Raw genomic sequence first — 27432 nt, 5'->3', positions numbered from 1 at the left:
GAGAAAGCTCATGAAACCACATCTTGCCTTGTGAGTCAACTTGTTTAAAAGGCCAGACTTGGAATCATGGGTCTTTGAGAGATGGTTTGCAAGCCCTCTGTTCCTTCCAAGTTCTCATTACAACCACCATATTGAAACCTTCTTATGCAGTACATCATTTCCCCCTCTATGGAGCCAAGGAAGAATATGTAGGGCCGGTAGGTATTTTGTTCTGAGAGTCTCCTCTCTCTCAGGCCATGGCTAGACCAAGCCTATATCCCAGGATCATCCCTGTGCAACCAAATGACACACAGGGGATCCTGGGAGCAGGCAGGGATGACCCCTCCATTTGCCTGGGATAATCCTTAGGTCTAGCTAAGGCCTATGTGACCAGCCAATCATTTTCTACCTACTGTCCTGGAGCATGGGATTTGTCAGCCTTTTGCTGCTGGGTTGAAAGTTCTATTTGTCCCGTCTTTCAGGAGCAAAACCTTGCCCTGTCAACAGAAAGGAATAACCCTGCCGTTCACAGCTGAGCAGAGTATGGCTTGTCAAAAGCCTTTCCCTGTATCAACAGGCTTAACTTGAGCTTGTCTGTCAATGTTGACTGAATAGGGGCTTTTATTAAAAAGACCCCTCTCATCTAGCAAAGAGTGACTCATTGGTGGATTGGATTTCAAATGGAGAAAAATGAGCCCTTCTTCCCTAGCCAGTTTCTCAGTGTCTTGTGTTACATGTGTGGATAGCTAGGACTGATGCTGAGTTGTAGCCCAAAAGTTCTGGACGGCCACAAGTTGCCCACCCCTGCCATAAAGTCCCTTGCTAAGCTCATTCAAGAAAGCTCTTCTTCTTAACCTGAGTCTCCACTCTCTGTGCAGGGAGAAGACACTCCGGAACACCAGCCTCACCTACCAACAGTTCCAAAATGCCAATGAGAACCTGATGTTCTGGCTCAACAATCTGCCCAGGTACCAGGTCAAGACCACAGATGGGCCCAGCCAGATCAACTACAAGCTTCAGGCCCAGAAGGTGAGCCTAGTGCTATCTTCAGACAAAGAGAGGGAAGAGAGGCTCCAGCTTCGCTCATGCAGGACCAGATGGAATGAACGGATGGGTGCACACAAGGAAAATGTTTGAAATCATGCAGGACATGAAACAATGGGAAATAGTGCAGGAACCGTTAGGGTGAGTTCACATGTGCATGTTCTTCATGCAGTGACTGCAATATGAAATGATGACTTGCATGTGTGAAACAACCATCAGAGATAGCAGTAAAGAAAGCCCCATTTGTGTAGGGACTATATATTAAATAAAGCACCAGGCATATCACTGCTGCTTTAAAAGTAAGTATTAACTGTAACTAAGCATCCAGTATTGCGATGGAGATTGTCTTAACTCCCTGTTTCCCCTGCAGAGGCTGGCCGATGAAATCCAGAGCAAAGAGTCTGACAAGAATTCTGTGGTCAACGTGTCCCAGAATGTACAGTCTGTCCTCAATGTATGTCTGCAGGGTTTCTACACATTTTTCATTTTCATTTGGTAAACAAGTCTATTCTCCTCTGACTTTATTTATTTGTTTATTTGAAAAACAGGATTATGAGCTTCAGGCAGGAAAATATCGGTCCTCTCTGGACCCTGCTTTGACTGCTTCCTCTGCCAAACGCCTCCGAGTGACCCCGCTTCAAGAGAGTATCCAGGCTCAGGTCAGAGTTTGAACCCTGAGCCCAGACGTATTCATTGAAAATTTTCACTTCTCTTAACCAACAGCTTACAAAATGTCAAAACATGCCATTAAAAATAACCTTAGCTTAAAAATTATAAAACATTTAGAACATCAAAATTCAACTAATAAAGCAGGTCAGGCAGTTAAAAAGTAAAGTGCTCAGTAAAATAATCTCTTAAACAGATGGCAGCCCTACTAAACCTGAATATGGGCTCCTCTAAAAGCACTATTTATTGCATGGTTGTGATTGGCCACTCACAGAAGTTTTCAGGTCGATTTCCTGACATTGTCAAAAGCCAGGATGTCTCCCACAGAATCCTCTGGAAATCCCAGGATAAAACAAACCAAAATAGCTGGGAAACTGCAGGATGTTAATAGCTGGGAAACAGCAGCATCTTCCACCACTAGATGGCACTGTCTCAATAGAACTGAATGGAACTGAACAGAGGGGAAGTACTCAATTCAAACCCCTTGTTGCCCATCTCCTTCCATGTAATGCAGCCCATAACTACCACGCCAAAGAACCAGGAAGCACAGAAGCCCCAGGTAAACAATGCGATTTCCCTTAATGTAGAGACGCTCTATGTTTTCTGAAGAGAGACAGCTAGTGAGGTGGAATGGAATGCATTCATACCTGGTATAAGTAGGCAAGGCTTACAAGAGGAAATTGTCCAGTCGCTAATGGGGCTGCAGTTTCTTAGAACTGGCTCATGATTATCTAGTTCAACTTTTCTGTGATGGCAAATCCTCTCTGTTTAGACTTTGCTACTATCCACACAAATCACATCAATTATAGTGTGTCACAAGCAAAGTCCAAGGATTACCTGGCTAAGTACTAGTATGATAGAGAATAAGACTGACAAAACACTCAGGCTGCAATCCTCTGCACACTTACCTGGGGGTAATTCCCATTGAACTCAATGAGAGTTATTTCTGAGTAGGGATGTCAGAGAAATCTGCAATGGATTCAAATGAGTTCCGATTTCTAATACGCACTAATATGCATTAAAGCAAGTAAAATGAAATTCTTGTTCAAAAAAAATCCAATTCCATCAATATGTGGATGACAGAATAAAAGACACCTGACAATCTGCGACATACAGACAAAACAACATCCATATATCCCTACTTCTGAGTAGACATGCATAGGATTGCACTATCAGGTAGTTTAAAGTAAGCAAGATATGCTCCCACCACGACTAATGTCTCCTATTCCCAGTCCAGACTAAACAGCATTTCCGGGTACTGCTGGACACCAGTCTGCATGTGTGCAGCCATGATATCTATAAGGGGAAGGTCGTGTCCCTACTTGAAACAAGAATCTTCTTTCGTGTTGGGACTTGCTCCTAGAAGTCACAGCTAAATCACAGCTGCATTAGGGGCTCTGTGCGGACCTTGACTGTCGGAGCTGAGTGTGCACAGACGAGCCCAGTGGTGCTGGCCTTGCACATGTGGCCTGTATTGGATACTGTCCCTGATTCCCACAGAGTGTTATTTGTTCAAGTAGAGGTAAAATGGCAGCACACCACAGGAGGAAGTGTCATGATGTCTAAGTAATGTTTTGCTAATTATCTTTAGGAAAATGATGTGACAAGGCTCTACACAGAAACAGCTGCTGAAAACAAACAGCAACTCCGTCGACTGGAATTTGCCAAGAAAGTTATGGATAAGGTATATATGAATCATATTGTGTTTTTGTTGTTTCGAGTTTTTCATCATGTTTTGATGTCTTTTCCCCATTTTTGCTGTATATATTCGTAAATCTTTGGCAGCCTTCTTTGTCCAGTTATAGCCAAATAACTCTTCAATATGTTCCTTTATCTGGCATTGTATACAAATTCCTATTAATTCTGTTTTACCCTTTATTTTTAATCCTGCAAGTTATCCATATTTACTCAATTTTATATCACCATGTCTTACTGATATTTCAGGCTGTTTTGATGTTAATGCCACATCAACTTGCATACATAATTATTTTATATCCTCCTGCCTTTATTTTTATTTCTGTAATCATTTTTTCAAAAATTCTGACCATAATTAAAAGTGGTTCTAAACATAAAACAAAAAGAAAGACCAATAATGGACATCCTTGTCTTGTGCCTTTGGTAAGATATATCATATCACATTATTCATTAAAACATAGCTTTTTATATATTGATTTAATTCAGGGTTGAAATTTGTTTCTAATTTTAAATGCTTTTAGAACATCAAAAAGGGGAAGGCCTTTCAAAGCACTTCATATACATAATCTCAATCACTAAGCCAGCATTATTATCCTTATATTACAGAGGGGGAGACGGCCTGAGACAGTGGTTTACCTAAAATGACCTAGTGAGTTCATGAATGGACTGAGATTTGATTCCTAGCTATATCTTATTCTCTTAATCACTACACTAAACTTGCTCAATAGCTAACTAAAGGGTTACCATCTATCCCAAATAACCAGTAATTTAGAATTTCGGGATTTGGAGTCATTTCTACAGGTTGTATAAGACTTAACCTATTTTGCCTTCTCTTTTTAAAGTTGCTTCTTTCTTTCTTTCTTTCTTTCTTTCTTTCTTTATTTATTTATTTATTTATTTATTTATTTCTGCAGAAGGAAGTGAATGAGGCAGTGCAGGTGATGCATGAGCAAACCCAGCAGTCTGAAAATAGGTCACAGAGAGAATCTGAAGCTCTGAAGTTACAGCTGGAAGAGGAACGGAGCAAGAAAGCCAGAGTTCAACAGGAGCTGGAAGAACAGAGAAACAAACTTCTAACGCTGAAAACCCAGCGACCCATTGAAAGAGTGGAAGAGAAAGAAGTAATGGAGTACTACAGAGATCCAGCTCTGGAGAGTGACCTCTCTAAAATATCTCATCAAATTGAGGATGAAAAGAAGAAGAGAAAGGGCCTACAGGCAGATATAGAGATCATGAACAATAATCTTCTCCACATGGAGAAAGACAGGAAGGTGGTGAAAAGCCAGCTGCTTACAAAAGAAGTTACTAAGATAGAGAAAGATCCAAGCTTAGATGCCCAAGCAGCCAGGCTCCAAGAGGAAATCAGGCACCTTCGTGAGAATTCAACTTCTTTCTCCGAACTTGAACGGCTCAGGAAAGAGCTACGATTGCTTGAGCAGATGCAACCAAACATCCGAGAGAAAGTGGTAGTAAAAGAAGTGGTCAAGTTGGAGAAGGACCCCGAGATGCTAAAAGCAGTCAGGACATTGCAAATGCAAATTGATGAAGACAGTTTCAAGAGGAAGTCTGTGGTAGATACAATAGGGAAACTGAAAAACAGGATTGAAGAGCTTGAAAAGCTGATTGAAATGGCAGAACCAAAGGTCATTGTGAAAGAGGTAAAGCAAGTGGAGCAAGACCCAGAACTTCTGAAGGAGAATTCCAAGCTTCTAATTCTCATAGATGAGGAGAGGAACAAGAACCTGTTGCTAGCAAGTGAATTGACAGAGCTGCAGAGCAAATACAGCAATGTAGAGAAGCAAAAGCCTAAGGTGGAGATTAAAGAAAGAGTCAATGAGATCTTTCATCTTGACCCAGAAACAGAAGAGGAGATAGCACGTTTGAAGAGAGAACTCCAAGAAACTTCAAGGAAAAGGACAAGGGTTGACCAGGAGGTGGAAACAGCCTTGACTGAACTGAAAGTTCTTCGGTCCCAAACACCAACAGTGGAATTTAAAGAGGTCATCCAAGAAGTGGTGAAAATGGAAAAGAGCCCCGAGATTTTGAGAGAAATAGACAGGTTGAAGCAACAGCTGAATGATCTTGTGAATACAAATGGCAGGTCCCAAGAACAGTTGATCAGGCTACAGGGAGAAAGGGATGAGTGGAAAAGAGAAAGATCCAAGGTTGAAACCAAGCTAGTTAACAAGGAAGTTGTCCGATATGAGAATGATCCTCTGTTAGAAAGAGAAGCTGAACGCCTCCGGCAAGAAGTACGTAATACATCACAAAAAAGAAGAGCCGATGAAGATACCATCTATGATCTGCAGAATAAGTACATGCTTCTGGAGAGGAGAAAGCCTGAGGAGAAGGTGGTGGTCCAGGAAGTAATTCTTACACAAAGAGACCCAAAGCTCAGAGATGAGCACAGCAGACTGAGTAGGAGCTTGGATGATGAAGTTAGCAACCGCCGACGCTTGGAACGTGAGGTCCAACAGCTTCGGACAGCAGTGGAAGAGGAAGAGAAAATGCTTGACTTCCAAGAAGACAGAAACAAAAGGCTGGCTTTGGAAAAAGAAATGCGGCAGATTACCTTGAGGATAACGGAAATTGAAGAAAGCCCAGCCCCTGTTCAAGAAAAAATAATCACAGAGGAAGTGGTCAAGTTGGAGAAAGATCCAGTTCTTGAACAGTCCAGTACCAACCTGCGAATTGATCTGGATAATGAGAAGGCTCAAGTGTTGAACCTTCAGAGGGAGTGCAAGAATCTTCAAGGCCAAATTGATGTTCTGCAAAAAACAAAGTCCCAGGAAAAAACCATCTATAAGGAAGTAATCAGAGTAGAAAAGGATAGGGTGCTAGAAAATGAGCGAGCACGTCTCTGGGATCTGCTAAGCAGAGAGCGGACTGCCCGGCAAAATACAGAAGAAGGTATCAGGCATCTCAAGGAAACAATTGAGAGAGCAGAAGGTATGAAGAGAACATGGTCCAGAGAAGAAGCTGATCTCCAGAAAACTCGGAATTTGACAGTGCAAGAAAAAGCCAATCTTGAGGATGAATTAAGGGAACTGGAAAGGCAGAAACAACAGAAAATCCTCTTCCTTAGAGAGCAGTCCAAGCTCTTTAGCCAAAGGAATGAGAATGACAGACAAAAGAAGATGCAACTTGGTCAAGAGCTTTCTCGCCTTGAATCAGACATACTTACAGAGAAGGATCAGATTTATGAAAAAGAGCGGAATATCCGGGAACTCCAATCCAGAGTCAACAAGGAAGAATTAAGCCACGAGACCCAGATGAGAGAGACAAATCTCTCCACCAAGATCTCTATTCTGGATCCAGAGACAGGCAAGGATATGTCACCCTATGAGGCCTACAAGAGAGGCATGATAGACAGGAGTCAGTATATCCAGCTGCAAGAATTAGAATGTGATTGGGAGGAAATCACAACTCTTGGACCCAAAGGGGATCTTTCTGTCCTCCTTGACAAGAAGAGTGGAAAACAGTACTCCATTGATGATGCCCTGCGGTTTAGAAGAATTACAAAAGAAGAATACCAGCTCTACAGGGAAGGCAAGATCCCCATCTCTGAGTTTGCTCTCTTGGTAGCAGGAGAAACTAAGCAAAATTCATCCCTCTCTATTGGTTCAATCATCTCTAAGTCTCCCGTTACATCCCCTGTCTTCCAACAAAAGCAGAGCTTCTTTCCCCCTAGCCCACAGGTGGCTTTCTGTGATGATACATTTCCCATTGCTGGAGTGTATGACACCACCTCTGACAACAAGTACAACATCAAATTTGCACTTGGCAAGAAGCTGGTAGACCCAATGACAGCTCAAAAGCTTCTAGAGGCCCAAGCGGCTACTGGAGGCATTGTTGATCTTATCTCACGGGATCGCTACTCTGTTCACAAAGCTATTGATAGAGGGCTGATCGACAACACCTATATGCAGAGGCTGCTGAATGCCCAGAAAGCTTTTACAGGGATTGAAGATCCTGTCACCAAGAGAAGGCTATCGGTAGGGGAGGCAGTCCAGAAAGGGTGGATGACCAAAGACAATGCCTTTCCCTATTTACAAGTCCAACACTTGACTGGAGGGCTAATAGACCCCAAGAAAACTGGTCGTATCCTAGTGTCAGAAGCTGCCCAGACAGGCATGCTCAGCAGTGATCTGGCCATGATGCTGCAAGATGAATCCAATTATGAAAAGGATCTTGTTGACCCTATCAGCAAAGAGAAGATTAATTACAAGGAAGCTATGGCTCGTTGCCAGAAAGATCCTCTAAGTGGCCTCCTTCTCCTCCCAGCCACTTCTGATGGATATCAGTTATATCAATCAGCAAACCGTTCACCCACCTTGCCCCGGTTCAGGCACTGAGAGAAGCACCATAGTCTTCAATTCCCTGATCACCTCAGATGCTTTAAATCCTCAGCAGAGCTCATACATGGTCCATAGATGAACAGACTGCCTGGCAGTTATAGATGGCTGTGTGCTGTTCTAGATAGCTAACCTTACTTCATTTTACCAAGGTAGCAACACATCTTAAAGATGCATTTCTGAAGGTAGAAGGGTTCTAATGCAGGAGTAACTGTATACTGTTGGGCAATAAAGGGGATGTTAAAAATTAAACAAATATGCTTGGGGAACTCTGCCTTCATGTCAAGTTGGAAAGGATATGTGTCAAAGTGCTTTGAGTTAGATTGCTGTCATGCATGCAATAAAAAAGTTAAAATATTTAAAAGACTCCATTAGTTATCTTTAGAAATGGAGGCACTTCCTTTCACCCTAGGTGTGAAAAGCAGGATCCCAGCCATGATTCAGTGTTGAATAAACCACAAAGAAGCCAAGTTAAAGGACCCAATAAGTGTACACTATAAAATTATGGGGATTCCAAAAAGAACAGTGCTAAAGGCCTACATGGAGATGCATGGTTAATGAATGCATATGATCAGAAATCTAATGGTCAGCCCAGAACAGAACTGTAGGCAATAAAAGGCAAGCAAGACTTTACCAGGTAAGCAAGACTGCTATTGCAGCATTTCACAACTTCCATAACCATGATGGCTAGAGCCTAAATGACAGCCAGATGCCTCAGAATTCCAGATGCATTGCTGTACAGCATGCATTCAAAAAATAATAATTAAATGGCCTAAGTGTACACATGATTGTCCCATCACAGCCTCTCTTATCAATAAGGATGTTTTTGAACCATCAGGTTTTATTACAACAAGGTTATCCAGCATATGTTTTATTCTTACTGCAGACAGAAAAACCTACAATAATATTAATAGTTAATGGTAAATATCATTTAAAACACTGTTTTTAAAAATAAACTTTTGACCAGACAGTGACTTGGATCGAAAATTCTACTTCCATTTGCAGAAAGGCTTTTGATTAAGCAAAAACTCTTGCTGGCAAAAGGGAGGGGGAAGGCACTTTTCACTGTGTGTTTGCTCCAGAGGGTCCTACAACCTCCTGGAGTAGATTTCAGGGGCTGAAGGTGCTGCAGGGGAAGATGGAATAAGTGAAAATTGCCTTTTCCCTTTTCATCAGTGGGAGAGCTCCATAGGTAGAACAACAAAAGGTGTTTAGCAAATAGTTTTTTTATGTCCTGAACTAGCTATTCAGTTTCTCTCTTGAATGATCAGAGACTCTTCCATATTCTCATTGAACAAGAAATGAAAGCTGTCTAAATGCATAACCATCTAGATGGCCCAGACATTAATTTCTTCCTGTCCTATCTTGAGGGAACATGTTTCCTAAGGCAAAAGTAGTATGATGACGAAGGATACAGAAAGAAACTCAGCACATTTTGGAGTAGCTCTATGTTGGCTGGTTCACCCACACTTTTCTCTTGAGCATGGTTAGTTGCCAATAGTGCTGTGAACCTCAGTGAGAGGTTACCATATTAAAAACAGGAAGAATCAAACATCAAGGTGGTAACCCAAAATTATGGTACCCCTGCCTTCTATAGATTGTGCCAATATAGCCTATAACCAAGTTCTCCGTAATGCAATATGTGAACCATAGCAAATATCAAATAACATGCAATTGCAGGAGTCAGACTTCAAATAGACAGCAAGCCTAAGATTGCAAGTCACATTTCTCTTCTTCATATGCAGCTAAGAGCACCAACCTTGTTGGCTCATTTAAAGAACAAGTAAGTGACAGCCATTATAAGATGCTGCACCATTCAGAACAGTCAAAATTTACATGAACATAATATTAACACAAGTGAAAGGTTAAAAGCATCTTAAACCGAGATGAACCTATTCCTTCCTCTGTAGTCATTCCAATGCCCACTACAAGCTACTTCCTTGCTCAGTTATTTAGGAAGGGGTAATCCGGAGTGCTATTTCTAGTGAACCACTGCTTAGAACATCCTCCTTTCATAGGTCATACCTCTCCACCACACATTGCTCTTTGGCATCCCGAGGAGTCTGCCAGAAATACTGGTGGGTCAAAGCAGCTTTGGCTGAGATGCGTCTGTTGGGATCATACAGTAGTAGTTGCTGTAATAAAAAGAGGGACAAAGGTGAACAAATGTATTACAATCCTTAAATCTTAGCCATTCAGACCAACCCACTTTTATTGAACATTGGGCATTATTCAAGTAGTACTGAAAGAACAACAATATTGTCTAATCCTCAGAGTGTGTAACAAAGAGAAAGAATTATTGGAAGGGAGGGTGCTGTTGCACTCATGTCCTGCTTGTGAACTTCCCATGGCATCAGGTTGGCCACTGTGTGAACAGAATGCATGACTAGAAGGGTCTTTGGTCTGATCCATCATTATTTATTTATTTATTTAGAATATTTATATACTGCTCCCCATTGAAAAATTTCAGAGCGGTGTACAAGGTAAAATGAAAAAAACAGAATAAAACAGTTAAAACAAAATTTAAAAAGAAGCAAAAACAGAAATCCAAGGCTGCATGTTAGAGAAAGGCTTCTTGGAATAAAGATGTTTTCAGGAGGCGCCGAAAGGAGTACAAGGTTGGCGCCTGCCTGACCTCCAGAGTCAGGGAATTCCACAGGAGGGGCGCCACCACGCTGAAGGCTCTTCCCCTGGTGGATTTCAATCGGAGGATGGATCTATGTGGGACCACCAGGAGCAGGCCCTCGGATGACCTCAGTGACCGGGCAGGTTGGTAAAGGAGAAGGCGCTCTCTCAGGTATCCTGGTCCCAAGTTATCATGGTGCTTCATACGTTCTTACGAGTACAGAAGTGGAGATAATCTTGTGAATGATTCTTGGGAATTAGCTGTCCTATGGAGATTACATATAAATAATGTTGGAAGGCTTAATTTTACAGCTAATCATATACATATTTACTGGGAAGAAACTCCCACTGATTTCAGCAGGAATCCCAATGGAATTTGCATAGGATAGGATTTCAGCCTTAGTCTTAATCCAAACAGCCTTTGGTTAGCTGCTATTCTGAAATCCCAGTATGGATTTTTTGCTCCCTAGTATGGGCTTTGCCTGAAAATAGTAGTGCAAATGGTTTGTTACAATGGGATATTGTAGCCTTCCTCAACATGGTGCCCTCCGGATATTTTGAACTTCGAGCTGCATCACACCTGCACATTTGCCCTGGATTACCCTTGAATTATCCGCCCTCGTTTCCATATTGTGTGAAAGCCTGATCAACTTACACATTTGCACTTTTCCATTTCATTCATCTTTACACCTCTCTTGTGCGCACCAGCATATCGCTGTTCTTCCAATGAGATGCACATCGCCGCCCCCCCCCCAGATCTCCATTGTACCTCTTCCTACAGTTCATTGGTTGGTGGTAGTGGGACACCACGCCCTCCCTCCCTACGTGGTTGTTCCCTGTTGCCTAGGCTACGCCCATTCCCCTCACCCTGCCTGGAGGCTTTGGAGCGTGAACATACTAAAATCAGATGCAGGCTTACTTTTGAGTAAACATTGAACAGAGAGAGACTTACTTCTGAGTAAACAGAAGTAAGACCTCAGAAGTAAGCATGGGGGCTGCAGAGCACTTCTTTCCAGTTTGCCGTTTTAAGATTTAAAAAGAAAGCTTCTGAGTGACCACACTATTCAAAGTCAATTCTATATGTGTTTACTCAGAAGTAAGTCTCTCTCTGTTCAATGGGGTTTACTCAAAGGTAAACATGCATGGGATTTTAGTATAAGTGGGATGTAAATGCAGTTGAAATCAATGGGATTTACTTTTGAGTAAGGGAACAGCCGATCTGTAGTTTATGAACTTGAAGATGTCCAGCTTCACATAATCAAACCATAGAAGATCGATCCTTCACACTTGTGGACTACCAGGAAAAGGGTTTAAGGGGGAGGGATTTAAAAAAGCATTAAAAAGTCAAGGGATGACCCAATCTCATTCAAATTTGGCATGCTGAAAGCCCTCCTTAAGAGCTATCACTGTGTCAATTTGGATCTCTTTATCTTTAAAAATGAGGGCGCTGCTGGCAAGGAGGGTGCATTTTCCACATTTCTTTTAAGGTGAAAATGCCTACTCAGGAGTAAGAACACAGAGTTCAATGGGACCTCTTCTTGCTCCAGAGGGACTGCTTATAACCCACATGCAAATTTAATCCATGGATTAATTGATTAATCAACTAAAACTCCTACCAGCTGCCACTGGAGGTTGCATGTTGTTGAGAGAGATAGAGAAAGAGACACAGGTGGAGGAAGGGGAGAGGAGAGAAGCCACACAGCCAGCCCAGTTTAACACCTTGGTGGGGAAACCAGCCCAGACACCATGGCAGGTAGCGTCTCCAACCTCGTAGGAAATGAAGGTAAGAAACACCTTCACTCACTCCCCGCCCCGCCCCCCATGCCTCTACAATCCCCCTCTTGCTTCCCCGTCCACCCAAAGCAAGTCATGAAGCAAAGGTGGACAAACGAAAGCACAATAGACCATTCTTTCATTCAACCCAGCACCCAGGAAGCAGGAGAAGGAAAGGATTTGAATTTGAATTTAAAAACACCAGCTGGAGAAAAGGCACGCCCCTCTTGTCATCAATACTGCCCCTTGAAAACATGCCCACAGAACATTGGATTGAAAATGAAGGGTGAAAATATATGTTGAGGGTAGCGCATTGTCGTTTAGATTTACCGGAAGAACCAGACTTTCCTGGTGCCAAAAAAACAGCGCTAAGAGCAGGAGAGGAGCAAGGTCAGGGCAGGACATGGATGACGTAATCTGAGTCCTTTGCACACAACCCATGTCGACAGTGGGCTATTAACACCGGTGTGATGGAGCTTTTCAACTCCCATCAGCCCCAGCTAGCATGGCTAATAGTTAGGAATGCTAGGAGTTGTAGTCAAAAGCATCTGGAGGTCATCAGGTTGGGGAAAGCTAGGAAATTGGTATGAAGCCGAATCTCAGATTTATCTGTTGGCTAAAGTTTTGGGTTTATGACATCCTTGCCACAAGGATTTAAAAACAACACCAAACCCTTTGTTCCAGCCTTCTACTCACAACCAGCAAGTCTCGTCCATCTCGGTCCAAGTTTGGTATTACCACCTTCATGTCTTTTCTTGGCCATTTGGGGAAATTCCCTTTGTAGTCAGGAAGCTGTGTCACTCCAGGCCACAATGATTCAGTAGGTGTACCAAGAGTACGGAAAATCCGGAAGAGCTGGTCAATTTCAGAGTCCCCAGGAAACAATGCTTTTCTGGTCACCTGCAAAAAAACAAAGGGATGATTCACCCGCTTGCCTTTTCATAACTATTATCCACGTTCTAGGTTACCTTAATATTTATCCTACTAATGTTCCCATAAGACAGCAGTGGGCAATGTCTCTCCCTCTAGGTGTTTTGGCCTACAGCTCCCATCAGCCTTGGGAAGCATAACCAATGGTGAGAGATCATAGGAGTTGTAGGGCAAAACATCTGGAGGGTTATAAGTTGCCCACCCCTGAACTAGATGGTCAACGAGTCTGATCCAGTTTAAAGCAGCTTCATATGTTCATATAACCACTTTATACTAACAGAATAGGCATTGGGTCATGTTTTCTTCTCAGGAAGTAGAATTCAGGAAGAATTCGGTTTTTTAATAATCTGAAATTACCTACAAGGTGAGGGGAGAGAAAAGAAGAGATAAAGAAGAGTAAACTAGTATATCTGACTTAATTCAGAATTAAATATAATGGGGAAGCACCGAGAATAGATAATCCAATACTTTATGCACGTTATGCATTTTAAAACATTTTATGATACAGCTTAAATTTTACTTCAACTGAAATTCAAGATAAATCAAATAAATGAAAGATGATAATATACATTGTTCTATATTATTGTCTTGAATCTCAGTTGAACTAAGACCTGGACCATGTTTTGCTTTTACTGAGAGCCCAGGATGAACGAGAACAGGTAGAGCCATAAAAGCAAGAAAAAAATACCACTGCTTTTCTCTTTCTTTCTCTCTCTCTCTCTCTCATTCAGAAACCACTTTTCTCAATCTCTTTCTCTCTATCCCTCCTCAGCAGGCTACTGGTAGAGGGACAAACCTCTCTCCTTGCCAGAGATCTGAACTGAGCTTATGAAATTAGGCTGAGGGATGCAGGATGTCCATTCCTGCTCTCTCTATAAGCCTGAAATGTACAGATATGAAATTTAAGATCTTTGGTTTGGGGAAAATAATTGTCCTGGCTTTTACATACAAAGTAAAGGGTAGATGAGGATAAAAGAGGAACCTCAATTAATCTCCTTTGCAATTTTCAAATGTGAAGAGTATCAAGATTCTTTACGTCCTTTAATGCAGTAAACTCATATTTACCCCCCTTTCTCTTATACAGCAGCAACCTCTAGTGGCTGCTACCCCATTACACTTTTATCTCATAGCAATTAGAAGCCAGTGAACACATATAAGAGGGTCTGAAAGCAAAGAGAAAGACCGGGTTTGGATCAGTGGGGGAGGCAACGCAGTGCCTGCTGTTTGGGGTAATCCTGGTCATGCAATCAGCACGCACAGGGGTGGGAGAAACAACCAACGGTGCATTGTTTCCCCCATTGGTTGTCAAGAGTCAGCTCCATGCAACTGACCAGAGTTTTGCCAGATATTCCGAAGATTAAGAGGATTGGACTAAACTAAAATGCAGGCCAAACTGAGCATAAGGACTTTGAACACCACCTGTCATGGTCCTGACTTAGTTCCTCAATGATAATTCCTCTGTGAGATTGACAATGATATAGGTAAGAGGATGTGGCATGGGCCTCACCATATAATACAGTTTTTTTATATTTCTATACTACCTTTCAGCAGGACTACCAGGATGGTTTGCAAAAACTAGATAATAAAATAACATCTTAAAGGGAACAAGAAAGAAAGAAAAGGTTTCTTGTTCTGTCCACTGTCAAGAAACAGATATCTAAGCAGAGTATGAAGGCCACAGCAGCAAATAAATTTTTTGCATGTTTAGGTCCTCATAAGAATTAGAATTAGGGGGAAAGAAGCCTTTGATTAAATGATAAATACTGCCAATGTAAAGGGATGACGCATTATTTTATTTTTATTTCTTTATAAAATTTCTAAGCAGCCAAATGGATTCTAGGGCAGTGATAAGGCATAAAAATGTATTGTAAGAAATACAATACTATAAAAATAACAAAAACATCCTTCATATAAAGTGTAAAACTGAGAAGAAACAAACTAGCAAAAGCAACATAAAAGAAGTCATTACAATGCCTGAGGAAATAAAACATCTTAAGTTGGTGCCGATAATACTGGGTTGGACTCAGAATTTGCCTTCTCAAGAGGAAGGGAGCTTTGAGGAGAAAGATGAGGAGAACAACATGGCTTTTGTAATGTCCCTTCACCCAGTTTTGGGGAATTCTCCTCCGCCTCACACAGCTCACCCTATTCCTCAGGGTCTCCTGACTCCCTGTGTAGCATTTTCAGGTGACTTGAGAGGATGCTATGGGAAGGAGTAGGTGGGGAAGTCCATTCCAACAGTGGAGTTGATCCAGAATAAATCTGGATCCAATCCATTGAACTTTCTTAGGAAGGGTATTCTAAAGTTGAAGCGCCACCATAGAAAATGCATACATGAATTGCAATTATTGGTTTGGATTCAGCCTTTAGGTGTGTGCAACTGATCCAACTGAAGCATATTTCCCTGCCCTATGCTCCCCCGGTGGGCAACCCTCTCAAAGTGCTATAAAGAGAGTTGGGGCCCCTGCTAAACAGGGTGGCTGTGATATCGTTTTATATGTTTTAATCAGTTTCATGTATTTTATAATACCTTAATAATTAATTTTATAATACCTTAATAATTAATTTTATATGTTTTAATCAGTTTTATGTATTGTATAATATTTTTGCATTCTGTGTACCCCGCCTCAATCCACAGGGAGAGACAGGTAAGAAATTATTATTATTATTATTATTATTATTATTATTATTATTATTATTATTATTATTATTGGGGCGAGGGAAGATCCCTAAAAATCAGGCAGAGGCACCTCTCAGAGAAAGAAGTTGCGCAAATACAAATAAGGCAACCACTAGTACTTAAGCTTTTCATGAGAAGTAAGCCGTTTATAGTGTCTCAAAAATGGAGGCCCTTATTGTTCAAACAAACAAAATAAAGCATGTTACCATTTCTGCAAATATGCAGCCAATACTCCAGATATCCACAGCTGTTGAATAGTATTTACAACCCAGTAAAATTTCAGGAGCCCGATACCATAAGGTTACAACCTAGAAGGAACCACATTGAAAGCCTGAGTCCAATATATGCTCATTATTATTATTATTATTATTATTATTATTTATTTATTTATTTATTTATATAGCACCATCTATGTACATGGTGCTGTACAGAGTAAAACAGTAAATAGCAAGACCCTGCCGCATAGGCTTACATTCTATTAAAATCATAGTAAAGCGATAAGGAGGGGAAGAGAATGCAAACAGGCAGTGGGTAGGGTAAACAAGCACAGGGTAGGGTAAAACTAACAGTATAAAGTCCAAACAGCATCAGGTTTTAAAAGCTTTAGGAAACAGCTCATCACACATTGCACTGCCTTCCCACCCCCAATTAAAAACTTTCATGGTTGAATGATAACCTTCAGAGCCCAAAGTACAATGAGAGCCTATACCAGCCTTTCGAAAAGAAAAGGAAAAAAATGCTCTCGTTTCATTGAAGTCCACTAGAATGTAGCATGGCTTCTTATTGCCAGCTAGAAAAACATGTTGGTGCTTCTTCACTCACATTCTTCTCCCAACCAAGGTTTAGGATAAACTAAAGGCCCACTTGCTTTAGCATGTGGGCAGGAGAAGAGGATGGGTAATGGGACTTGATGGAGGACTGGGCTCAGAGTGAAGATGATTGCATCCTTTTTTGCTGCCTCAGAACATTTAAAAATCTAAATTCCACGAGAGAAGCCATTTAGTTGGCTATAATAAAAACTAGACTAACAAATCAAGACCAACAAAATAAGTGGAGCATAAGCTTTTCATAAGCGAGAGCCCATTTCCACTGAAATAGACTCTTGCCCACAAAAGCTCATGCCCCAATTAATCTGTTAGTTTTGAAGGCGATACAGGACCCTAAAGATTTAGGCACAGTCTCTAAGTTAAACTTGCCAGTTCTAGTTCCAAACCTGCCTGTGTTGAAGGTTGTGCTGAATTATATTAACTCTTTCCATTGCTCCTTTTTTCCTCCTCTCTTTACCAAGTAAGATTGCCAGATCCACACCCTTAGAGGGACTCTTGCACTTTTAAGTGCTGCATAGAGAGGGAAATTATACTGGTACAGTGAAGAGCTTCTCCCTTCACTGTACTACTATGATGACAAAAATTCACCTTAAGAGATAATATAAACCTTTTCATTATTTCTTACTGACAGACAGACATTACCTCATGAGTGTAAGTACGGAGTGGAACACCAAAGGCTCTAGCTAGGCCAAAATCAGCCAGTTTAATGGCTCCCATTTCATTTATGAGCAGGTTCTGGGGCTTCAAGTCTCTGTGGATGACTCTATGGGAGTGACAGAAGCTCACACCTTGTAGCAGCTGGTAAAGGTAGCTCTAGGGAGAAAGGTTTCAGAGACTAAGCATGCAGAAACCATGGGAGGTTGACACATAATTTCCCATAGCCCAATAGGAATTATCTTAAATTCTCCTTGCTTGCAAAGGAAAGGGCATGACCAGATAAACAGCTCCATCACATCTACTTTTTTCCCCTGGTATGCACCCATGAGTTCGACCGCCGTTTCATTAGCGCATCAAGCACAGGAGACTTTCACATGCGTGCATTATTGCGCTGTGTCAGCCTTGTCTCCCTTTTCACCCATGCCGGCTCATGCTTCAGGTTATTGCCACTGTACCAGCGAAATCTCTTTTTACCACGCCCCTTCTCCTCCCCCCTCCAGCTCATTGGTTCTTGTGGTTGATGGACATGGGCACCTCCCTTCCCCACGTTTTTGTTGTCCAATGTTTTAACGATTTAGCGTTTGATTGATTTAGCGCCGTTGCTCCCTTATGTGGGAATGTTTAAGTGCCCTCTCTTCCTTCCCCTTCATGGTTGAGCAGTCGTTTCTTTGATCTCTGGTATGTATGTGTGTGTGTGGTTTGTTAAAAGGGGGAAAGCTGGAAATCATTCTCCCGCCATATCTTCACTCCAAACTGTCCTCTCTCAAAGCAACTTTTCTCTTAAACAACACACACACAATACTGCTGGTGTTGTGTTACACATGTTTGCCTGTAGTTAGGTCCTAAAGGTAGAAAGCAGAGGATCTCTGTGTTAATTGCTTTGCAATACTTCAGGCTTCAGATTCTAAAGAAAGAGTCTGGAGTCTAACAAGCAGTTTGGATTCTTCCTAGCAAATGACAGAGGATGGACTAAGGAACACATTTTCAGTTATGGAGAGATGTGTGTATAATTCTGTACCTTGACCAAACTTGGAGGCAGCTCCCCTGTACGGGATGAATCCATGTACTTTTTAAGGTCCTGATTCAGGTATTCAAAGACTAGATAGAGTTTCTTCTGACTGTGTACCACATCAAGAAGCCTGGAATAAAAATTAGGGTCTGTATTTGGCAGAATCAATGTTATCACAGTTGCACCAATGTACTCGCCACTACCACACACTCCTTTTTTTTATACAACAGAATGAGAGTCGGTGTGATATAGAGTTTAGAGTGCTGGGCCACAGCTAGACCTAAGGTTTATCCTGGGTTCATCCAGGGTTCGCCCCTGCCTGAGCACTGGATCCCCTGTGTGTCACCTCGATGAACAGGTTTGACCCCTGGACGATCCAGGGATAAACCTTAGGTCTAGCTATGGCCCAGGACTGAGATGGAGAGACTAAGGTTCAAATCCCCACTCAGCCATGTAAACTCACTCGGTGACCCTGAGCCAGTCACTCTCTCTCAGCCCAACTTACCCTACAGGATTGTTGTTAGGTAAAATATGAGGGATAATCTTGTAAACCATCCTGAGTGCTTTGGGAAAAGGGTGGGCTAAGAAAACAATAAAACAATTGAATTAAAGGCTTGATTCACACAATTGCATTCTCCGTTGGTAACCACCAGACCTCTCCTTAGCAGCTAAGGAAGCTTAGTCTAAACATTGGCCGTTTTAATGCTAATTAAATATAAACTATAATTAATGTGTATATAATACTAATTAAATTAAATATAATCTACAGTATTTTGTGTAGCAAGCAGTTTGTTTCATTTTTATTTGTCCCTCATTCTCTTCTGTGCTGATCTTTGTACATTTGCAATACATATTTGCAAAGAAGTTTGACAAAAGACAATAAGAAATAAAAAAATATTTACTTTCAAGTAAGTATGCCAGCGTGTTATTGGGAATAGCAAGCTAGTACACCTATTCACCAGTAAATTTACTTACCAATATACACACTCCTTTACCTCTTAAAACAGCACACTGACACACTTACTAGGGACAATGTCTCTCAGGATATCTGCACAGGCACTGCAAGAAGGCTGGTACCACTTTACAGGAATATGGTTTTCGTTTGACAAAACCCAGAAGTGGAGCCCTAATAAGGGATGAAGTATCAGAACCCAGCCTATGATAATAACAATGGCTTCAAGTCAGGATCCCCACTGCCCCAGAAAGTCTGTTTTATCCCTAAATAATCTGACTCCAAACTTGCAAGTGGTCTCTCAGACCTTTTGGAAGAGGAACATGAAGTGAACCACCAACAATTTGCTCTCCTCAAGGTCTCCGCTGGAGAAATCCCAGGAACGTGTGTGCACAGAGTTGAATCCTGAATCTAGAAAAATCCTCCCTATTCCATCTATGTATGAATTTATACAATGTTAGTAATGTTAACAATGAGAACACCCAACATTGATACAGCTATGGCCGAATAGTTAGCAAAGTTCAGAAGCTTTTCTTACCTCACTATGTTTGGATGTTTCAGTTCTTTCAACAGTGATATTTCTCTGATTGCTGTACTGGGAACTCCTTCTGTTTCCCTATGGAGAAAGTGGTTCTGATATTAAGCAATTCAGTTTTTCCTAAAGAAAGGCAGATTGATCAGTGATTATTCCTATCAGTTATTTCTCTGGAACGCATATGGGGTGTAGTGTAGTGGCTAAAGATCCGGGTTCTAGTCCCCACTCAGCCATGGAAACCCACTGAGTTTAATAGAGGTGGTTTCAGAACCTGTTGGGAAAACATATCATATCTTACTTTAAGGGCTCCATCACATCAGTATTTTATCGCACTTTCGTCCTGCCTTGTTTACCATTTTGTTCTGCAACACTCATATGATGTCATCCCTACCCTGTAGTCATCTCGCCCCTTTCCCCTCTATTTTCTAGGTTTTTCTAGGGCAGGGAAAGTGTGGCATTTTTTCTCCATGTGGGAAAAAAATGCCCTTCCATCTCCATGTATTGTCGTCCTCGTGCTATGTCACAGAACCTCCCTTCCTGGGGGTTTCTGCGCTGAAGGGCAGAAACAGCACCTAATTGATCAAACGCTAAATTGTTAAAACAGTAGACAACAAAACCAAAGTGAGGGGTGGAAGGCGCCTAGACCATCAATCACAAGAACCAATGAAGCAGAGGTGGAAGGAAAGGGGGCAGAGTGGGGTGAGGCAAGCACAGTGGCGGTACCAGGAAGCATGAGCCTGCGTAGGTGAAAAGATAAACTAAGTGAAATAGCCCAAGAACGCACGCACATAAAAGTGATCAGCGCCAGATGCGCTAATGAAACAGAGGTGGAAATCGCGGATGCACACTAGGTGTGATGGAGCCCTAAATTTCTCATGTTCACTCATTCATGATCATTGCATTTCCTCAGACAACTACTCTACAATAATTAGTGGAAACCATGCTGGGAGGTGAAAAGCCCTTTACAGGGGCTTGGTCCTAAATTAGCCATTACTCTCCATCCCTAAGATGCTAGCAGTTCTAGTGTTAAGGATACTTTCCATTAGGGGTGGGCAACTTGTTGTCCCTCCCCCAGATTATTGGCCTACAACTCCCATCAGCCCTAGTTAGCATAGCTAATTGGTGAGAAATGATCAGAGTTGTAGGCCAAAATATCTGAAAGGCCAAAAGTTGCTCACCTGCTTTACATTAGCAGCTGAACCCTATGAGGAATACAATCTTATGTGAACATACTCTAGGCATGGTTTTCCAGCATGATTAAGAGAGAGAGAGAAATCTATGTTTCTCACATCCTAAAGAGGCAAGATAAGCAGTTTTGTGTGTTTGTGTGTTTTAAAAAACTCAATATACAAATGCTATTTGAAAACTTTTGCATAAGCTGTAAGAGTAGCAGATTCAGGAGAAAGTTTGTGTATGGGAACCAATCCAGATACTTACGAATCTAGACGGATCTTCTTCAAAGCGACTAATTGGCCTGTCTGTTTGTTTCTAGCCTTATATACTACTCCATAGGTGCCCTCACCAATCTTCTCCACCTTCTGGAATTCATCTTGGAATGTGTCCATTCTTTGTCTTCTGGATTGTTGCTATAACATTTACTCAGATTATTAGAGATTGCTCTGTTTTGCCATTTCTATACCTCATACCACTGCATACCACCATTCTTCCCATCCTCATACCTTTCGGAAGTAACAGCCCTTCTACCAAGGGTTGCATAAATATTACTTAAATACCTCTTTAGTGACCCTTTTTGAATGGGCTACCCCTTCTTTTATATTTTAATTAATACCCTTTAGTAAACAAACAAAAATCCTGATTACTACAACATTTACTGGGCCTGTTCAGATGACACTGCAGGCTCTGTGGTTAGCAAAAGTGTGGTTCTCCACTAACCACAAGCTGTGCTGTCGCACACAATACTTTTAAGCTACGGTTAGAGCCTTAACCAGGAGGATTTAAGGTGTCTTCTGAACAGGCCCAATGATGTCTTGGTGATGATGCAACCCAGCACCAGGAACACAATGGGCCTGTTCAGAAGGTACCTTAAACCCTGCTGGTTAAGGCTTTTGGTTAAGCAGTTGGGTAGGTGTTTTGTGTGATGTGTTTTGCTAAACCCCGGTCACTCACTAACTACAGTTGGACCATCTGCAGCAGGGTTAGCGGCTGTAACCTGCCTTAAAAGTGTTGTATGTGACAGCACGGCTTGTGGTTAAGTACTAATCCCAGAGAACCACAGTTTCACTAACCATAGAGCCTGAAGTGTCGTCTGAACAGGCTCGTTATCTCATCCAGGATCAGCCAAAGGAATTTTGCTACTAGAAGTTAAAATCTTACTTCAACACCGTTGATGGGTTAGCATCCTGCATTGCACCTAAGTAACAGGCTAGTTTAGGAGGCCCAGGACAGCCCTCTGGCATACACAGCTTTGTCCTCCCACAAAGGGGAATAGCTGGGGGGGGGGGGGGCTCAGCAGGAGCACATGGGGAAATGGCACTGCTACTCTTCAGCATTTGCTGACTGAGGTGATCGCATCACCCTGCCAAATGGTAGGGCTAGCCATGTTCTCATCCCCTTAATGAATGGAGGATAACCTTATTGCAATCCCACATTTTAGTCTCAAAACTATGCTGTAAAGTAGGGTGACCATATTTGGGAAACCAAAAAAGAGGACACCTAGTGTGTGTGGGGGGAAGCAGCTTTCTGAGTCCTGAAGAAAGTACGTTATTCCCCCGCCACCTTAAAGAACCTGATTGGACTGGAGGAGGGGAAAGGATTTTATTCTGCACCACCACCATCCACTCCAATTGGGGCCTTTTCTATAATGTCCACGAATGACCCACTTTCCCCTTTAAGATCTCAATTGGAGCTCAGGGTGGGGGAATGATGTGCCTCAAGAAAGCATGTCATTCCCTCCTGCCATGCTAATGGCAGCCTTAAAGGGGAAGGTGTGTCATTCCAGGACATTATTGAAAATTATAGAAAATCCCCCCTGACACCATGGAAAGAACAAAAACCAGGACAAATCCGGGGAAATCCTGACAGTTGGTCACCCTACTGTAAAGTAGATGAGCCTGAAAGACAGTGACACACTCAGGGCTACCAAATGAATTTCATAGCCAAGCAGGGATGTGATTCCCATCTCCTTCTACACCACACAGGCTCTCTGGCTTGTTCATTTGCCTCTCAATTTGTAAATTAAGCATATTTCTGGTGTGTGTAGAAATGGAATTTCTCTCTCTCTCTTCCTCTCCCATAATACTGGAACTAGAGGTCACAAATGAACCTGATTGGCAATTGATTCAAAATTGACAAAACACCTTTTCACACAATGTATATTGAAGTGATAGGATTCATAGCCATAAGATGTCGTGAGGGCCGGCTGTGGTAACGGCCTAAGAGGACTATTGCTTTCGTGCCTTGCTTGTGAGCTTCCAGGAAGCATCTTTTGTGGGAAAAGAGGATTCTGGACTAGAATCCAAAAAAAAACCCTGGGGGTGTCACATCAAAGCTACCAAAAGCAGAGTCTTAATGTGTGTTTATTTGTGTAATTGCAGATATAGCATTGGGAATGTTCTGAGTAAGAACTAGCCTTTATGTGACACTCTGGGATGTGCCATTCTTAAAAGGGTAGAAGCTACTGAATGTCACCTAATTTAAGAAGGCCTCAGGTCCAGACCTCCAGCTATGCAGAGCCAGAATGCTAGCTACTAAGCAACCCCATTTCCCCAGTGACTCACACGTTGCTACACTGGTCGTTTAAGAGTAAAATTAAGCTCCTCACAAGACTTCCCACCTGCTGATCTAGTCTTCCATTTGCCTCCATACTCTCCTTCCTGCTGAACTACAGAGTTTCCAAGGGGTCAAAATTCACCTCACAGAACGAGGCTTTTCTACCACTAGAGGGAGACATTAAAATGTACATTATTACCAAGTATAATTCAACCAATAAATAAATAAATTTCAGCTTTTATCTTAAGTTAGTATATCTTAAGTGTCTGCCTCCCTCCTACGCAAGAAATTGTAAAAATAAATAAATCAGATGGAACAATAAATGCAGGGTAGACTCTGGCACTGCCTGTAATTACTTGTAAGGATAAATAATCAAAATTACTTAATCTGGATTACTTCTCTTTTGGCTGTGCAGATAATATAATTTTTCAGAAACTCCCAATTCAGCTGGTTTTGCAAGCACTTCAGTTGTGTACCCTAAAAAGAAAAAGAGGAAATGAAATAGTGTATGGTCATGGCATGCATGTAGGCACATATTGGATAGCACTATGATAAGTAACACATTTCTCCCATTCCACCCGCATCCCCAACATAGAAGATTGCACAACACATTCACATGAAGTCAGAATTGGTAACAAGTAATATGAGGTACGTCAAAACTATTTCTCTCCTGCTTAGTTGATGTTATCATGATCATAACCAGAAACATTATACCAGGAGACTACATTATACATTATAATGCCCTCCTATACATGTATGTACTTGCCTCCTAAAAGAGTACAATACCAGGCTGCCTGACTGGAGTGCCACAAACAAGGCGTCTCTGTTCCTTGCCTTGACAAGTTTATTTCATAGGCAGATTACACTGAAATTAGGCCTACTCCCATAAAGTTTGACAACTGAAGTGATCCAGATGGAATTAATGGTTTTTTCTTTTTATGTTTAGGGAATTGTAGAGCTGAAAAACATGCAGAAAGGAGCAACAAAAATGATCAAAGGACTGGAGCCACAGTGCTATGAAGAACAGTTACAATGTTTGGGCCTCTTTCTTAAAAAAAAAGGCAAGTCAGGTGTGGGTGGGGACATGACAGAGTGTGGTATGGAGAAAGTGGATAGAGGCGTTTTCTCCCTCATAATTCTAGAACCTGGGATCATCCAAGAAAGCTGAATGGTGGGAGATTCAGAACAGATAAAAGGAAGTTTTCCCCCCATACAGCACATAGCTAAACTATGGAATTTGCTACCACAAAGTGTAACAATGGCCAACTTGGCTGTAAAAAGAAATTAGACAAATTAATGGAGGATAAGTCTTGATGGCTATATATTACTTTCAGTTTCATAGGCAAAATGCCTACTTATACCAGCTGCTGGGAAACATGAACAGGTGCTATTGCAATCATGTTCTGCTTGTGGACTTGCCAGAAGCATCTGGCTGGCCATTGTGTGGATACAGGCGTTTAGGGTATTAAAAAATTTAAGTTGTTTGTGGTGACTGAAACATGCATTTATGCAATCAATGTGAGGGTGATTGAAGTCACCCACTACAACATTTTCTCATTTGGATGGCTCCCTAATTTTATTCTCCATCTCACTTGTCAGGTATAGGTACAAGGCCGGTTAGATTTATTAAGAAATAGTTTGAGAATGTCAGATGTTTTCTGCAAACTTATCTCTATAAGAAGTTCCCATGGGAGTAGCTGGTTCACTCCTTTGTCTCAGCCTTGAAGCAGCTGGTTATCTGAGAACTTCAGAGTGTTTTGAAAAAGGTGGGGACTGTTCTTTGAAGTGGGTTGTAACATCCCGCCCTCTTGGCATGTGGGCATGGTTTACAGGTCAGAGGATCTGTCTGTCAAATAGCTTTGAATAAGCCTTAAATACTAGTGCAAAGCTGAAAAAGCTTTGCTAGGTTTCATCTCTTGATGCAACGCCTGACCGCCCTCCTGCTTTGGATTCCATCTCCGCTTGGGACTTTGAAAGCACTCTGCACATGGACGCTTTGCTATTTAGACTTCGGATATCTAAGAACTGTGCTATGAAAAGTAGTGAGGCTTTTCATAGACTTAGACTTGCATATGTTGTAGATTCTGTGTTTGTGCCCAGACTCAGGTGGCAGGGAGTTCCCAGTCCTAAGCAGAAGGATGGGACTCCTGGGCCTGAAGCTTAACCTTTCCTGAAGATGTGGTAATGGGATCAGCTCAGTAATGGTAAGCTGAGATTGACAAGTGTGTGACAGATCTCTCCACCCAGCTCTGGTGGCTCAGAGCAACCTGTCCTGAGACTTTGTTTTTGGAGATTGGCCATGTTCCTTTGAGAAGTAGTTACTGGCGTACCCTATTCACACACACACACACACACACACACACACACACACACACACACACACACACACACACACACACACAGTGTTTGCCTTTAGGCTCTTTCAGAAAAAAGAGCCTAAAGCTTTCTAACCATCGTTCAGCTTTAAGTGTGTTTTAGAGACTCTGTAACCTTTAAGCTTGTCTACTGTGTTATTTCCTCAACAAAAGAAGTCTCACTGATATGAGTATTTCGTGTCAGCTTGCCAGCACGAGTGAATGCCAGAGGGAACAGGCATGAATTTTGCATCAATATCATCTTGAGCGTTTTGGTCAGGGAGATAATAGCATGTCCCAAGTACTAAATTTCTTGTTATTATCACTCACTGTGATTCTGTGGACTAGACAGAGATTGGGGGAAATTAGCATTTGCCAAGTTAGGAAGAGAAGGTGATGATATAGAAATAACAGAAGGAAATTGGAAGGGTTTGCACCCAAAGTAGCTCAGGTGCTGATGGTAATGTTGGACCTTATAAGTGGAAATTGATAGGTTTAAGAGAACGGGGGGGGGGGGGGGTGAAATAGAGCAGGAGTGGCTATAATTACCTGCCTTCAGATGAAGGTGAAACTAAGAGACTTCCTGGTTGGTTACCAAAAGTTAGAAAAATCCCATGAACACAGATTGCACTCAGGTCTCTTAGCTTTGGTTATAACTTCAACATAGGGCAAAACCCCTCAGGCCTCTCTTAAAGATTAAATTATTAAGAAACAGCCAAAAGAATAAACTCTCTCTCAGTTTATTTTATAGTTTAGTCTTTGTAGCAATAACAGAGAGACCAAATAGAAGCTTATTAGGGACCTCAGCACCACCACAATTTGGCTTACCAAGGGGGCTACTCCTTAGAATTTCCCCCAAATCCAGAGATTGTGCATTCAGCTCAAGACATTTTGATAGCCAGTTCCCAATCACTTCTTGACGACCTTCCTCAGACTCAAAAACAGCAACTCAGATGGAGGTTGCACACTGCCTGTGTGGCCTCACAGGTCCAACAATGTCCATGCACATACAGAAGCTGGCTTTAGGACTCTCAATGGATGCTTTGCAAGGGCTGGTAAAGCTTTCTGTCTTGGTATGCAATGCAAATGGATCTCTCAGAGTAAAATGCAGCAATAAGGTGGTTCCATTGGAAAGCAAAAGGAAGCCTCTAGAACTGGAAAAGTGAAGTACATGCCAGAGTAGAGCAGAGAATAGTGCTAGGAATGAGATATTAAAGCCAATTAGAGCTGAGAAAAACCAGTCTGAGGGATGACCAGGCTCAAATAACGAATAGTGACTAGCCAAACTCCAAGGCCATTATAGAGTTTGGAACAAGAAGCTTTAAGGTTCAGAGGCTGAACTCGGGAGTAGTTAGAATAGCTGGCTCTGTTGACATATAGAGAGAGTTTTGGGGGAATGGGGTCCTTGCCCCCTGATTAATTTACATGTAGCTGACTATACAGAGCTGTGTAGTGCAATATTCAAAAGAAAAGACATCATCAAAGGTGCTCAGGTAATGCTTGCTGAGAGTGGGGCAACTTCAAGATTGAGCCATTTCCCCCCACAAAGGCCCTGGATTGGTCAATGCAAAGATACTTTCATGTGTTAGTCAGCTGAGTGGTGGAAGGACAATCAGGCAGAC

The 27432-nt window shown here is 41.9% G+C and overlaps 2 protein-coding genes across 2 annotated transcripts in view; one reads left to right on the top strand and one right to left on the bottom strand.

Annotated features, from left to right (window-relative positions):
- Positions 1–8604, top strand: part of EVPL (envoplakin) — a 53739-nt gene extending 45135 nt beyond the window's left edge. The window contains exons 18-22 of the mRNA XM_063120331.1: positions 858–1008; positions 1394–1477; positions 1572–1682; positions 3281–3373; positions 4299–8604. Coding sequence (XP_062976401.1) covers positions 858–1008; positions 1394–1477; positions 1572–1682; positions 3281–3373; positions 4299–7739 — 3880 coding nt within the window. The 3' untranslated portion in view covers positions 7740–8604. The remainder of the gene's footprint in view (positions 1–857; positions 1009–1393; positions 1478–1571; positions 1683–3280; positions 3374–4298) is intronic.
- A 1087-nt stretch (positions 8605–9691) lies between these two features.
- CDK3 (cyclin dependent kinase 3) lies at positions 9692–23550 on the bottom strand. The gene is made up of 8 exons (XM_063123231.1): positions 23521–23550; positions 21165–21313; positions 19731–19808; positions 18250–18370; positions 17217–17387; positions 15954–16055; positions 12834–13037; positions 9692–9874 (listed from the first exon to the last, which is right to left on the bottom strand). Exons 1-8 carry the CDS (start codon positions 23548–23550, stop codon positions 9752–9754), a joined length of 978 nt encoding a protein of 325 aa, XP_062979301.1. The 3' UTR covers positions 9692–9751.
- Positions 23551–27432: the final 3882 nt, after the last annotated feature.

Source organism: Elgaria multicarinata, chromosome 3, assembly GCF_023053635.1.
Source record: "Elgaria multicarinata webbii isolate HBS135686 ecotype San Diego chromosome 3, rElgMul1.1.pri, whole genome shotgun sequence".
Taxonomy (NCBI): domain Eukaryota; kingdom Metazoa; phylum Chordata; class Lepidosauria; order Squamata; family Anguidae; genus Elgaria; species Elgaria multicarinata.
This window is presented reverse-complemented; position numbering and strand designations above follow the sequence as displayed.